Genomic DNA, 14326 nt, shown 5'->3' with positions numbered 1-14326 from the left:
CAGTATGCAAATTAGCCGCCATCTTTGTTGGCGGTTAATTTGCATATCGCGCTGATTAGCCCATGGGAGGCATAGCGAAGGTACGGTCAATTACCACGTTTGTCTATTATTAGATAGGATGAATGATAAAGAGAACCAAGACTTCCAAAATCAGAATAGAAAATCAGTGATTACATGGCCAACTGCCGGGCCCTCTAATAAGCCTTATAAAGAGAAATGAAACATACAATAGGGCTTCTATTCTTAAAACATTTTTGTGTTTCTGTGTACCACCAGGTACCTCAGAATTTTCTTTAATCTAGTAACTATTCTGCATTTATTTAATTTACATCTTTGTATATTTGTATTAAAATAAGTGATGCTCTTAATTTGAGATCAAATGTTTTTGATGATATCTACACAAAAGACATAGTAAAAAGAATTAATTTTTCTGTCCAATTAATCATTTGTATTAGCATTTAAAGATTGCCTTCAGTTTACTATTCTCTAGCCACAGAGAAAGAAGGTAAGGCAGAAATATGGATGCAAAGATATTTATAAAGACTCTGGGACTATCATGGGGTTAATATAGTTTTTGAATCTCCCTGAATCTGCTTATGAAGAAAAACAACATAACTGGATATCAAAACAAAAGAGCAAACAAAAAATGAGCAATATTTGTAAAAATCACAGGCAAGAACATAAGTGGATGAGGAAAACCTTCAACAATCCATAACTTTCAAAGTCTTACCATCTCTCTGGGAGAACACAAGAGAAAGCAATTGGTGTCTGGTGGACATGAGAAGGGGAAATTAAAATATATATATATCTTTGTTAATTTGAGCATAGCATCTGTCATTTGGGTGGGTGTTTCTCAAAACATTTGCAAGAGAGTAAATGATTAGCCATAAAACCAGATTTGAATAGGTTCCAATTAATTTTTAGATTTTTTCACTTTTTTTCTTGTTCTTAACTTTTTTCCCAAGCCAATACTCAGATATTCAATTTTAATAACCAGATACATCTCCAAATTTCAAATAAACACATTGTCCTGTAACTATCCTCAGATTAGGGTTATCATTTGTATAATGAACACTTGTTTCTGCTTGCCTGGTAACCTTTTCCCTTCTTTCTTTATTTTTTTAAAATATATTTTATTGATTTTAGAGAGGAAAGGAGAGGGGGAGAGAGAAACATCAATGATGAGAGAGAACCATTGATTGGCTGCCTCCTGCACGCCCCCTACTGGGGATCGAGCCCGCAACCCAGGCATGTGCCCTTGGCTGGAATCGAACCCGGGACCTCTCAGTCCGCAGGCTGACGCTCTATCCATTGAGCCAAACCAGCTAGGGCTCCCTTCTTTCTTTAACAGAACCTAAGTATTTTTAGGAAACTTCTATTCCTCATTGTGTGCCATCTTGGCGGAGGCCTCAATCCCAGCGAAGAAAAAGGCACATGATTCAAGTTAAACTAATCAAACTCTATCTCCTGGAAATGTAAACCTTGAGCAGAGAAACACAAAGATAGTAGGAGTCTATTAATGTTAACAACTAAATTTCAAAAAGATAAAGGATAGCTCCTGCTACCTAGACCCTAGATCATAGGCTGGAAGAAGGTGTGATCTGAAAGTAGTACCTCCCAAATTGAAAACAAGAAAAAATTTAAAACAACTTTTCTGGAGGTCTGACTACCAGATGCCAGTGACTATCCTCTACTACCTAATGGCTGAAAAACAGCAACAGAAAACACTGGAGAAAGATCACTTTCTTTTCAGTGCCTAGTAGAGAAATCCCATGACCTTAATGCACTTTCAGATCAGAAAGACCTAGACTCAAATTCCAGCTCTGCCGCCTATTAACTACATGATCCAGCACCTCTTGGAGGTACCTGGTTTTCTCACCCACTTTTAGAATATGATATATGGACTGGAGATAAATCATATACATATCTGACAAAAAGTAGGAAATCAATAAACACAAGGTATTGTTTCTGCTCAATATTCTGGCATTTAAAACATCATTAGGACCTTGGCCAGGGAGCGCAATTGGTTAGAGCAGTGGTCGGCAATCCGTGGCTCGCGAGCCACATGAGGCTCTTTGGCCCCTTGAATGTGACTCTTCCACAAAATACCACGTGCGGGCATACACGTACAGTGCGATTGAAACTTCGTGGCCCATGCGCATAAGTCGGTTTTCAGCCTGGGCGAGTCTATTTTGAGAAAGGTATGTTGAGATGGTTTGGACATACAGAGAGGATGAACGAAAGGAGATAGACCAAACAAGTATACAAGATGAGTGTGGATGGGAGCAGCTCGTGAGCCACATGCGGCTCTTTGGCCCCCTTAGTGTGGCTCTTCCTAAGCCTTAGGAGTACCCTAATTAAGTTAATAACAATGTACCTACCTATATAGTTTAAGTTTAAAAAATTTGGCTCTCAAAAGAAATTTCAATCGTTGTACTGTTGATATTTGGCTCTGTTGACTAATGAGTTTGCCAACCACTGGGTTAGAGCATCATCCCAATACTCTTAAGGTTGCAGGTTTGCTCCCTGGCCAGGTCATATACAAGAATCAAGCAATGAATGTATAAATAAGTGAAGCAACAAGTAGATGTTTTTCTTTCTCCCTTCCTTCCTCTGTCCAAAATCAATAAATTAAATTTAAAAAGTAACAACACTTACCACTATGCATACTGCCTATTATATTATATATTACTATGTGTTATATTATTCATAAGATATTAATCTTAACTAAAAGACTCAAAACATTACAAAGGCGGGGGTGGAATCTTACAAATTTGACTAATGAGCTCTGCTACAACTATATATTGTGCAAAAATCTTATAGATTTTTAACATATAATGTAATTCATTATACCTGACATGGACAAAAAAAACACAAATATCCAAAAAGTATGGTCAATAGCCAACCTTTCCATAACTGAACATTTTACAAATCAAATATCACCAACAATATTTCATAGTTCAAGTATTACCAACACTAAAATATCTCAGCAAGCGGGAGAAATTATCCAATCATTGAGCTATAACTGGCATGCAGTTGTCTTGAAAAAATAACTTTATTAGTAATATTTTATTCCTTTTTTATTTTTCTCCAGAAATAGAATTTTATAAAATTCATGCATATCTATTTAAACACAAATTCATTATATACTAATATCTGTAATCTCAACAAAAAGTTTTTATATTATCTGTAGAAATTAATATTCATTATTAAAGTAATATTTTCACCAATGGGAAAAGAATAGTGTTTTCAACAAATGCTGGGACAACTGACTGTCCTCATGCAAAAGAATGAAGCTGGACCCATACCTCATATCATACATGAAAATTAACTAAAAACGGATCATAGACCAAAATGTAAGGGCTAAAACTATAAAACTCTTATTAGAAAACATGAGTAAATCCTTGTGACCTTGGATTAGGCAATGGTTTTGCAGATAAAACACCATACAACGGACAAGTGAAAAAAACAGACAAACTAGATTACATCAGAATTAAAATAATCTTTCCCACCTAGAGGCCATGAACCATTATCTATCTGGTGTCAAATAATAAGAATAATGAAACAACTATCTTTATTGAGTACTTTACTGTGTGCTAGACATTGTTCTTAGCACTTTACATGTGTTATTAGCTCATTTAATCTTCACAACCCCAAGAGATAGGTATCACTGTCTCCATTTTATAAATTAGAACAAGGCACAGAGTTAAGAAATACGCCCAAGAGTACAAAGCTAGTAAGTAGTGGAAGAGGGATTCAAACTCAAGTAGTTTGACTTAAAGGTATTTCTTATCACTAAAAAATACTGCCTAAAAAAATAATCTCATGGTTTATTTGCTTGTATATTTTACGATATCTGGACACTCTCCTTTCCAAATTAGGTGGTGCCTTCTCCCAAAACACTTGTGCCCATGCATTTACCTTTCAGACAATTAATACAATCCTATCCATCACTATCATCATCCCACTTTGCCTTTGGTTCCAACCACTTGTCCTATATTATTTAAAATATTGCAATGAAAAATGTTGCAATAGTAATCATGGGCACGGCTTTGCTACCAGCACTCACATCCCTATGCTTTAGCAGAGGTCTGGGACAGTAACACACCCCATTCTCATCTTTAGGCTGTTCCAGACTCAGCTTAGGCCACAGAAATACTGCCTAAAAAGAAAGTGTTAACTGCCTTCCTAATTGTATACTTAAGAAACTGGTTTTCAAACTTGTTTGACTGGCCCATGGCAAAAGCATTTCTCACTGACATAGTGTACAGATACATACCTAAGTAAAACCAAAGTTTAGTATACTTACTATTTGGCAAATACTCTGACACTTTTACTTTTTTTTTTTTTTAATACTAGTCACAAACCCAATTGATTTCATAACCAACATGTTAAAACCTGAAATTTGACAAATACTTAACTAGAGAATACATTAATGAAATTATCTGCTTTCTCATCAATAAAAATCTTTATATTCCCACCTACTGGCCCTTCAATATATATTTGGTAAACTGAACTAAAAAAAAAAACTTCATGGTTCCACCCTAGGCTGAGCTTTTTATAAATTTCAAAGCCACACATAGTCAGCAGCCTAAGTCTTTTTTCAAAGGGGAATATCCAAATAATAATTTTACATGAAAAAGTATATATTTATTCCTAAAACTATAATTACCTCTAGGATTGATCTCAAAACATGTGACAGCAGTGATTCTTATCATTTAAGCTCATAATGAAGATTACTGTCCTATCATACACAAATAAAACATTCAATTTTTTTTTTTAATTATGGAAGAAGACAGGCAGAAATCCAAAATCCTACATATTGCCCAACTATCCAGTTTCTTCTGTATATTAAGGACAGGAAGTCAAGACTCCAATGTGCTTTTTTCCCTCCCTCTGTGACCTTACTGATAAGAAATGGTCATCCTGGTGAGGAAGGGAAAGTAAGTGTTGTAAGTTGATAGTGGAAGTTCCAGAATGTTAGCAGACTCCCAAATGAAAGATTAAAAGGGTAATGGCAAGCACCATGCCTAGTATTTAGTAGGTGGTCAATTAAATGTCTGCTGGATAAATGAATAGGATAAATGAAGTATGTACTCTTTAAATCTGTTCTGCCATCCAGTCATATTTAACTGCCATCTATTTAAACTGCAAAGACTTGGAAATTAAAGCCAAATCCCAAAGAAATTGACCAAAGACATAAAACCAGTCAGCAGCAATGCTGAGCCTACTATCCAATTCACTGTTTTCTTCTCTATTCTATTGCCACCCCAAAATAAAGATACTTCTTAGGTAGAAATAATGAAGTGGATATTAAAACATCTGTATAATTGGAAAGAAATTCCATATTCATTTATTATCTCTGCATATAAGATGATTTACATATTACATGAGTTTTTTAAATTATGAAATTTGTTCTCTGAAATGGAATGAGAAGTAAATTGACAGAAACTAAAGTAAATCCATTTTTTATCTAATTATGGTTGAAAAGGACTACAAAAGATTACAAATTAAACATGTTTAATAAAAAACAAAAACAAACTTTAAAATACAATGTAAGCCACCAGTCTCCTGTGCTTTTGTGTAGGCACAAAGAAAAGACCTTGATGCTGGGAAAAATAGCCAAAGTTACAAACCTAATCTATGTGGCAGATCTGTTCACATTATGAAATCTTGATACACAAAGCATTTATGACTTACGATAAGCCATTAGATGGTATAAAATTAATCATAGCAAAGTGTATGTTATTTTTAGAAAATAGAGCTAAAGATAGTAATCTGAACCAAATTTTATTGAAGATTTTAAACTCAGATACTGTGGGCAAATAAATTTAAAGACAGGCTTTGTATTGTTTTAGAATACAAAGAGTTACTAACATCAAATAAAGAATCTTTATTTTGTTCTTTTAATTTACAGACACTTAGATGAATTAATTTGTAAGAACAGATTTAATTTTCTATTTGGCTAAAAGATTAGAGGTAACAGAAGCACAACAATGACTGGATACTTAAAATCATTTTACAAAGGGTCTACAAAATGTCCTTATGGCAGTAAGAATATCATCTAGCACCTGGATTTCCAAATAATGTGCAAAAAAATGTTAACTACTGATACTTTTAGGAGGGAATAAAAATGAACTAATTCATCTATTATAATAAGAACAAAAAAAACCTACTTAAATACGTCTCTGAGCTAATGAATGTCAAGAAATGATTTCAAGTACAAACTTAAAAAAAAACACAAAAAAAAACAGACCTCAAACTTTTATTTCAATAGGAAGGTCACAATTTTTGTGGTTTAAAACTGTTATTTGTCTGGCATTCAAGTTTCTTCTAGAATCGGTACTCTTCTACCTTCCACCTTTCTATATTACCCCTTGTATGACACATTTATACAACAAAACTAATCAGGGAACAACATAAGAGGCATTTATTCCCACCAGAGCACGTACTCATTCTATTCTCTCCCCCACGAACATCATATCAAATTCCCTTGTGTACTTGAAGACGTGGCCTACTTTGAAAACACTTGTCAAAAAGAGACTGATCTCTTCCTCCCGTAAAGTCCCAGAGAACATACAGTCTACTCTATACTATTCCCTAGAAATGTATTAACTTCCTTGGGGTTTGTTTCTTTGTTTTTAACTTAGGAAGCCTTCTGATGCCCCTTCCAGACTCAAAATGCCAAGTTATTACAGGGATTTATAGTAAGAAGCATGATTAGAGCATGAGCCAAATCTTCTAGATCAAATCCTGACTTTTAACATTTGCTTACCTCCGTTTTGTCAACAGAAAAATGGGGGTTAAAACAATACATACTTCACAAGTTTGCAACGAGGAATAAAATGATGTTACACATAAGTGATTTGATACACCTAAAGCACTTAAAACAGTATCTGGCAAACGGTAAATTCTATACTAAGTATTAGCTATTATTAATATTACTATTAGTACCACCATCTTTCTCCATAGCACCAAGTAGTGCTGTATACATACACAAGAGCTCAACTAAATTCTTGGAATGAAACAATTAATACTGAAATAAGTTTTAAAGATCCCTCAGGGAATAAATGGAGGCAGGCTCAAGACCCAAAAGATCAAATCCAAGATAGGGCCTGGTAGAAGAAGGGATTCATCCCAGGTCGACCCCCACCCCCACAACTAATTAAACTTCATGAACAAATTAAGAAGAAAGTCAAAGTATAAAACTGACAATCCAAATAAAGCAAGTTTGTTTTTTTTCCCTGACAAAAATGACAAGAGACTGGTGGGTGGGGAGCAGGAGCGGGCTAGAATGGGTCAATGGCGGGGGAAAGGGGGACTTATATAATACTTTGAGCAATAAAGATTTTTTTTAAATGAAAGAGACATTTCATGAAAGAACTTGATAGCTTCTGGGTAGGAAATTTACCCCAAAAGATGGCTATTTCTAAAATGTCATAATTTCTAATCTACCAACAATATATTAACTAATTCTATTTTTAATCTACTGACATTTCCAGTTTCTATATTATTCACTTAAGTAGGGAGCTACATCATTTACCATCTCACCTAGAAAAGTAGTATTAAATGTAATTTACTCCACAAAGGTAATCCCTAACTCTAATACTCCGAGTTTCATGTTTACTTTACAGTTTCATACTTCCATTGTCTGCCTCTTTACCTTTTATCAGCCTGAAGATATATTTCGAGTCATTGTTTTGTCCTGATTCAGTTTTCTTGATTTATGTTAGCTGCTTATCTCCACATCTCCAGTTCCTTTGTGTTGACCCATGGCTATAATAGCTTATAAATTATGGAAAACAACCTTTTACCCTCAGATACCAGGATACTACAGTAAAGTAAGCCTAATAACTGACTCATCGGTACTACAAAGACACAATTTTACATTCAAATAACATTAGCTCATGTTAATTGAATAAGTCTCATCAAGGGACAAGGAATCTATTTGGGCTGCCAAGAGAAAGACTGATTTAGACTTAAGCAAGATTCCTAAAGGATTATTTATGAAAATACAAAAGACTATATTTTAGTAATAACCGTATCAGTAACCATGCCTATTCTCACATATACTTTGGCTTATTTCTTATTATTTGCATGTTTTATACAGAGATGAACTCTATAAGTAAGTTATGTCAAAGATTGTTAAGCTAAACACTGACCATTTAAATTTCTCAAGCCTAGGTCTTTTGGTTTATTATCATCAACAAACAGATGTTGTAATAGCTCAAAGAAAACATAGTTTGTCTTGTTTTACAGTTTAATTACTTATAAATACTGTGACATTTGAACAGTCACCATTCATCCAAGTTGCTTCCTGTTAAAAGAAATCCTTAAAAAAAAAAAAGATGATGGTAACAGAAAAAAGGAGAGTTAATGTACACACTAAGAATTGGGGGGAGAGGGGGCCAACAGCTCTGGGTGGTAAGATTATGAAAAACTTTTATTTCCTTCTTCATTTGATTATTTCCCCAAATGTTCTAAAATTATATATATATATATATATATATTATTTTACATATATATGTAATTATGTATGTTTCATAAAGAGGGGAACTCTGTACGAGAAGCACAATACTATATATGTAACATGATCTTGGTGCAGTTTTTCTCAAAATCTGAAAAACAAGTTTTTACTAACAACACAATACTATAGAATATATAATGTTATAGCTGTTCAGAGCCTAAAATAGCATCTAGCAGACATTGTAACCAATAAATATTTGCTGACTATCTTAACTTTTCAATTCTAATGGAGCTTAACACTAAAAAAAAAAGTGTTGTCAGAATAGAAACTATATTTTAAATAAAATAGGCTAAATATACTCAGGAAAATCATGACTTCTTTATTTCATAAATATAAGTTTGGTTAAACCATAAAATGAGTTTATAATAGTAGGCAGTAATTCAAACTAACATGGCTCATAAAGTCACCTAAGATAGTTTTCTTTAGGGTCAATTTTCTTTTTCTAGAACAATGGCCAACAGCCTAGTTTTAGTATAACCAGTTTAAGAAAAATGAATAAAAAGCAGTTTAAATTAACATGTAATCAGTTTTAAGGAGACCTTGACAGTACCTGCCAAAAGATTTATGTGAATGTTGGGTGCTTTTCTAGTTTTTACAAACTATTAACTTTTATTTTTTCTGATGTATAAAAATTACCCTAAATTTTTTATCATATCAATTTTTAAAAGCTACCTGTGTAAGACAATGTAGTTAATCAGTTGAAATGCATATTAAATGGAAAATATTAATATAAAAATGTGTTCATCTTTACTGTCATTTCAGTGTTCTAAAATGCTAGTCAGCTTTTACTATAAATTTACTTTGTGGCGTGAAAGCTACATGGTAATTGGCAGCAGCTGAAATATAATGGTACACAGACACACACTTGATTTCTCAGTATAAAATAAAGGAAACAAGTTTTCCGAAGGAAGAAAAACATTATTTTTAGGTGCCAATCAACACTACATTAGTTAGCTGTAAAAGCGGATTAATTCATTTTCCCAGTTAAATAGAAAGAGGATTTCACACAGAAGATGGAGTCGGAGTCCGATGTGATCTGAAGCAGTACTAATCTGCACAGAGAAAACAATCCGAGAGGACTACAGAACATTCAGAAGGTTGCATTTGCCCCTAGCTAACAACCCAGGCCAACTAAACAACATACTGCAGTATTTAAAGGACAACCAAGAACCTGTTTCAATTAGAGAACCGCCCAGCCGCATGCAAAACATACCCACAGTGGATTCAGAGCAAGGGGATGATATTACCTCTTTTATGTAATTCCCTCAGGGGAATATAGTCTCCTCCCCCGTCATAAGGCAAATAAGGATCAGAAGAAGCATCCATGATTAGAATTTTAAAAAAGAAGAAGAAAAAGAAAAGCTTGCTAGCTTAAAAAGGCAGTGGCATTTCCTCCACCCCTGCTGCAGCAGGCAAGGGAGATGCCATATTTGATGAGGGTTAGAACTGTATGTAGTTCGACTCGCTAAAGCAACTGTGTTCTTCCACAGTGGATGATGTCATCAAAGGGAAATTATTGCAGCCTGGTTGCTAGTGGCTACAATCTAGCAAGGCTTAGAGGCGGAACAGCCTTCTTAACCAGGTCCTGCTACGTATGATGATGACTAAGCTCCAAGTATAACAGACAAAACTGGTTTGAGAATTTTAAAGCATTCACAATAGAGCTTCTATAGCGTCAGTGGCAACTACAGTAAGACAACAGAGCATTATTTCTTTTTGATTTTAAGATAAATATACAGGGGAACAAAGCATTTAATATAGAGATGTGAAAAGGAAATTCTGATGTAGACAATGCCCCTTTTCATTTATAATGTAGAAAAAAGGAAGCAACACTCTAAGGTTGTGTGATTTTGTAATATAAGGGTACTAATTTTTATATAGTAATGTCAGGTGAGTCATAAAGAACTAGAACATATCAAAGGCTTCAAGAGACTTGGTTTTAAAAGTCAATTTTTAATTATGTAAAATGTACTTCAGACTTCTACTGTGGGTTCAGAAAATTTAGTAACTGAGCAGTTGAGTAGTATTTTATCTCACTAATCCCATTCAGCAGCCTCTTGTTTCCTTCTTTCAAGAACTAACCAGTAAGACATTCCACCTTTTCAGAATAAAAAAAAACATATTAACATAGTAAGTAATTTGGCTATTGCTTGTGAAACAATACAAACACAGATTCAGTAGTTAGGAGATTTTCCTATCTTCCTACTTGTCCTATCTCACAAATATTTTGTGCTTTAAAAAAAAGCTTTTAGTAAAATGTGTCTCAAAAGGTAATCTTTACTGGAAAATTTTATGAAATTCATAAATAAAGCAACACTTTGTTTCAAAATGTCATTTAAAAAAAAAGCTGATGCTCATAATTTGTACAGCTACTTTTAAGGTGATTCCTCTAGACTAGGACATTCTCCTTCTGAAATAGCAATATTGTTGCAGTGCCACTAAATAAAAATGTACTATTCCTTAGGAGCAATTGGGGTTCCATAAAATTTATTTTCCTAAGTATTGAATGAGCTAACCTCTGAGGTCCACTCCAATTCAAGGCATTTATATGAGAACTGGGGTAATAAAAAATGAGAGGAGTCACATTTTAGTTATTTGAGGTATTTTTTAATTAGGTTAAATAAAGTATTTATATTTCAAAAAGTGTGAACATCAGAAAGACAGACCTTCTCATAAAATCCCACCTAGGATTTGAGGAAAAGGGTTTAGGAAAGGAACACAGACTAGAATTCATACCATAAAATCTAATTCTGATTCTGGCTATTAATATGATTTGACCGTGTGAGTTTTTTTGTTGTTTTTTTTTGTATTTTTTAAATTTTCTTAGAAATAATTTTTTTTAAATAAGGAAAGCTTTACCAAAGAACTTTACTACATTAAATTTGGTCCTTTGGTAAAGTTCTACTATTATAAAACTTTTAAAAACTATATGCTATATGACATTCATAAATAATTTAATTTTTATGATACTATTTCCATTCTTTCATGCCTTTATATAAAATGAAAATCTAACTACAAGTTTTCCTGGTATTTGTAGACACTCTCTTGTTTTTCCTGACTTACAACTTGGTCACAAAGGAAAAATGAAAATGATAGCTAGCACTAGCGAGAGGGGGAAGAATACCTTCCCTATAAAATATATTGTATTTAATATAAGTAAAAGTTTTTTATCATAAGTAATTTTTAATTATTTTTAGTTAACAAAAATTGTATGTGTACATGTATATACAATATATAAATTGTATGTATTTTTATAGAGTTCAGTTTAGAATGCAACACACCAAACTCAACAATTGTTATCACTGAGGAAGGAATGAGGTTGAGTGGAGAGGATGATGGCACATTTAGTTTTTACTTTATATAGTTCCACACTGTTTTAAATTTTTAAGCAAATATGTATTTACTTTTTTGCATAAATATATTACTTTTATAAGAAATCTGAAATTTTTTTACATTTCAAAAGTAAACAAATCTCATGTTTATGGGATCCATGGCTGCCACTTATAAGAATTATTACAGGCTACAGTGCTTTATAATTAGACTTTAGAAAAGGATAAAGGCTGGAAGGTGTGGCAAAAGAGGACTTTGACACAGATTAGGTATTACCAGATTAACAAACTAAATTAAAATTAGAGTGGGGCTCAAGTAGAAAGAGAAGAGAAGACAAATTCAAATTCCTAGGTACAGCGGGTGGGGGTGGGAGGGATGTTCAGGAAGGAACTTCTGAAGAACAAAAACACTAAAGTGGAAGCACAAAAAATTTAGAAGGGAAAGAGATTTCTACTTCCAAATGCACCCTAGATTCTAATTTCAACTTGATATGGGATACTAGCTAAATCACAACCTCTATGAGGTATATAAATCAGGGAGGCAGAACAGATGACTACAGATGACTAGGATATCATAACTATATGTACACAACATATAACTATTGTATTATAATGTTCAAGTTTTAAGTCCTTCCTAACACACATGATCCAAGAAACCTATAACAGAATTACTTTAAAAAAGTTTTTTTCCTAACTACCAATTTACAAGAAATATACAAAACACAGAAAAATGCTAAATGACAGCTCATGGACCCCAATCAGGAAAACCCAAATTAGGAAACAAATGATGTGATTTCTTCAACAAACAAGTAGCAGGGGAAAAAAGGAAGGTAAAGGGTTATACAATTAAAAACAAAACAAATAGCTCTGGCCAGTACGCGCAATCGTTAGTGTATCAGCCCATAGACATACTGGTCAAGAGTTCGAATCCCAGTCAAGGGCATGTATCTGGGTTGCAGGTTCGACCCCAGCCCAGGTAGGTGGTGATACATGCAGATGGCAGCCAATTGATGTGTCTCTCTCACATCAATGATTCTCCCTCTCCCTTCTCCATCTTCCTCTCTTTGAAAATCTATCCTTGGGTGAGGATTAACCAAAATAAATAAATAAATAAATAAAAACAAAACAAAGAAAAAGACTTAAAAGATATATCAAGCAATTCTTATATTTTAAAGATGCAAAATGAAATATATATACATATATATATATATATATTCAAAGAAAAGCCAGATCTGGACTATAGTTAATTAAAAAAGTAACTATAGATTTTATTCAGGATTATTGCAACGGGGGTAAGAGACCTCAATATACTAGTAGAACTCGGCTCAATTCCCAATACAACATGGAAGTGGGAATTTATAGCCAAGAGGGAATTAGAAGGTTTGTCAATAAAAAATTACTAAGGATTTGGACATAGGATGCTAGGATTATAAAATTAGCTTGGGAGTCTTCCTCCTCTTGAATCTGAACCCCCGGAACCGCTGCAAACCTCGGAGGGAAAGCTGCCTTCCAACTGATGCCAGACACTCCCGCTTCTCCCGTTTGGGTCCGAGTCCCCAGCGATTCGCCCGTATCTGGAGCTCAGAGTCTGAGACTCCCCCCTGACCGAAAACGACAACCGCGCTCTCAGCCACCAGCCCGCTTTGCGCGCGCACCTCCGCACCTGAGTTTTTTCCACACTGCGCCTCCTCTGAGCCTCGGTGTGCTGTTATTTTTCCTTCTAGTTGAAGAGTCTCTCCTCAGCCAGCCTTCCTGTGGTTCTGGGTGATGTCCGTTCCGTCTTTTAGTTGTATTTTTGAAGTGGTTGTTTGCAGCAGCAGTCTCTGGTGTTTACCTATGCCGCCATCTTGGTCTCTCTCAGGTGTTAGTTCTTTGAATGTTTGGATAAATTCACCTGTGAAGCCATCTAGTCTAGACTTATATTTGTTGAGAGATTTTTTTTTTATTACTGCTTCAATTTTATTAGTTGTGATTGGTCTTTTCTGATTCTTCCTGATTTAAATTTGGAAGAGTTGGAAGTTTTCTAGGCATTTATCCATTTTAACCAGATAAAGACACAACAAAAAAAGAAAATTATAGACCAATACCCTGATGAACATAGATGCTAAAATCCTCAATAAAATACTAGCAAACTGGATCTAGCAATACATTAAAAAGATCATACACCATGATCAACTAGGATTTATTCCAGGGCTGCAAGGAAGGATCAATATTTACAAATCAATACACATGATACAGCAAATAAACAAAATAAAGGATAAAAACCACATGATATCAACAGATGCATAAAAAGCATTTGATAAAATCCAGCACCCACTTATGATTTTTATTTTTTTTTATTTATTTTTTTAATATATTTGATTGTCGAACCGGTTTGGCTCAGTGGATAGAGCTTCAGCCTACGGACTCAAGGGTCCCAGGTTTGATTCTGGTCAAGGGCATGTACCTTGGTTGCGGGCACATCCCCAGT

General features: G+C 34.2%; 1 protein-coding gene across 5 annotated transcripts in view; it reads right to left on the bottom strand.

Moving 5' to 3' along the window:
• CLCN3 (chloride channel, voltage-sensitive 3) overlaps positions 1–14326 on the bottom strand; it is an 87618-nt gene that overhangs the window by 46301 nt on the left and 26991 nt on the right. For 2 of the 5 annotated variants that reach the window (XM_005860781.2, XM_005860784.2), the window contains exon 1: positions 9775–10159. The exons of the other annotated variants lie outside the window; for them this stretch is intronic. In XM_005860781.2, the coding sequence (XP_005860843.1) occupies positions 9775–9853 (79 nt within the window). In that variant the 5' untranslated portion in view covers positions 9854–10159. Of the gene's footprint in view, positions 1–9774; positions 10160–14326 lie in introns of those variants that run through there. 5 annotated transcript variants of the gene reach the window in all.

Source organism: Myotis brandtii, unplaced genomic scaffold (assembly GCF_000412655.1).
Source record: "Myotis brandtii unplaced genomic scaffold, ASM41265v1 scaffold14, whole genome shotgun sequence".
Classification (NCBI taxonomy): Eukaryota; Metazoa; Chordata; class Mammalia; order Chiroptera; family Vespertilionidae; genus Myotis; species Myotis brandtii.
Note: the sequence above shows the minus strand (reverse complement) of the source record. Positions and strands in the feature narration are given on the sequence as shown.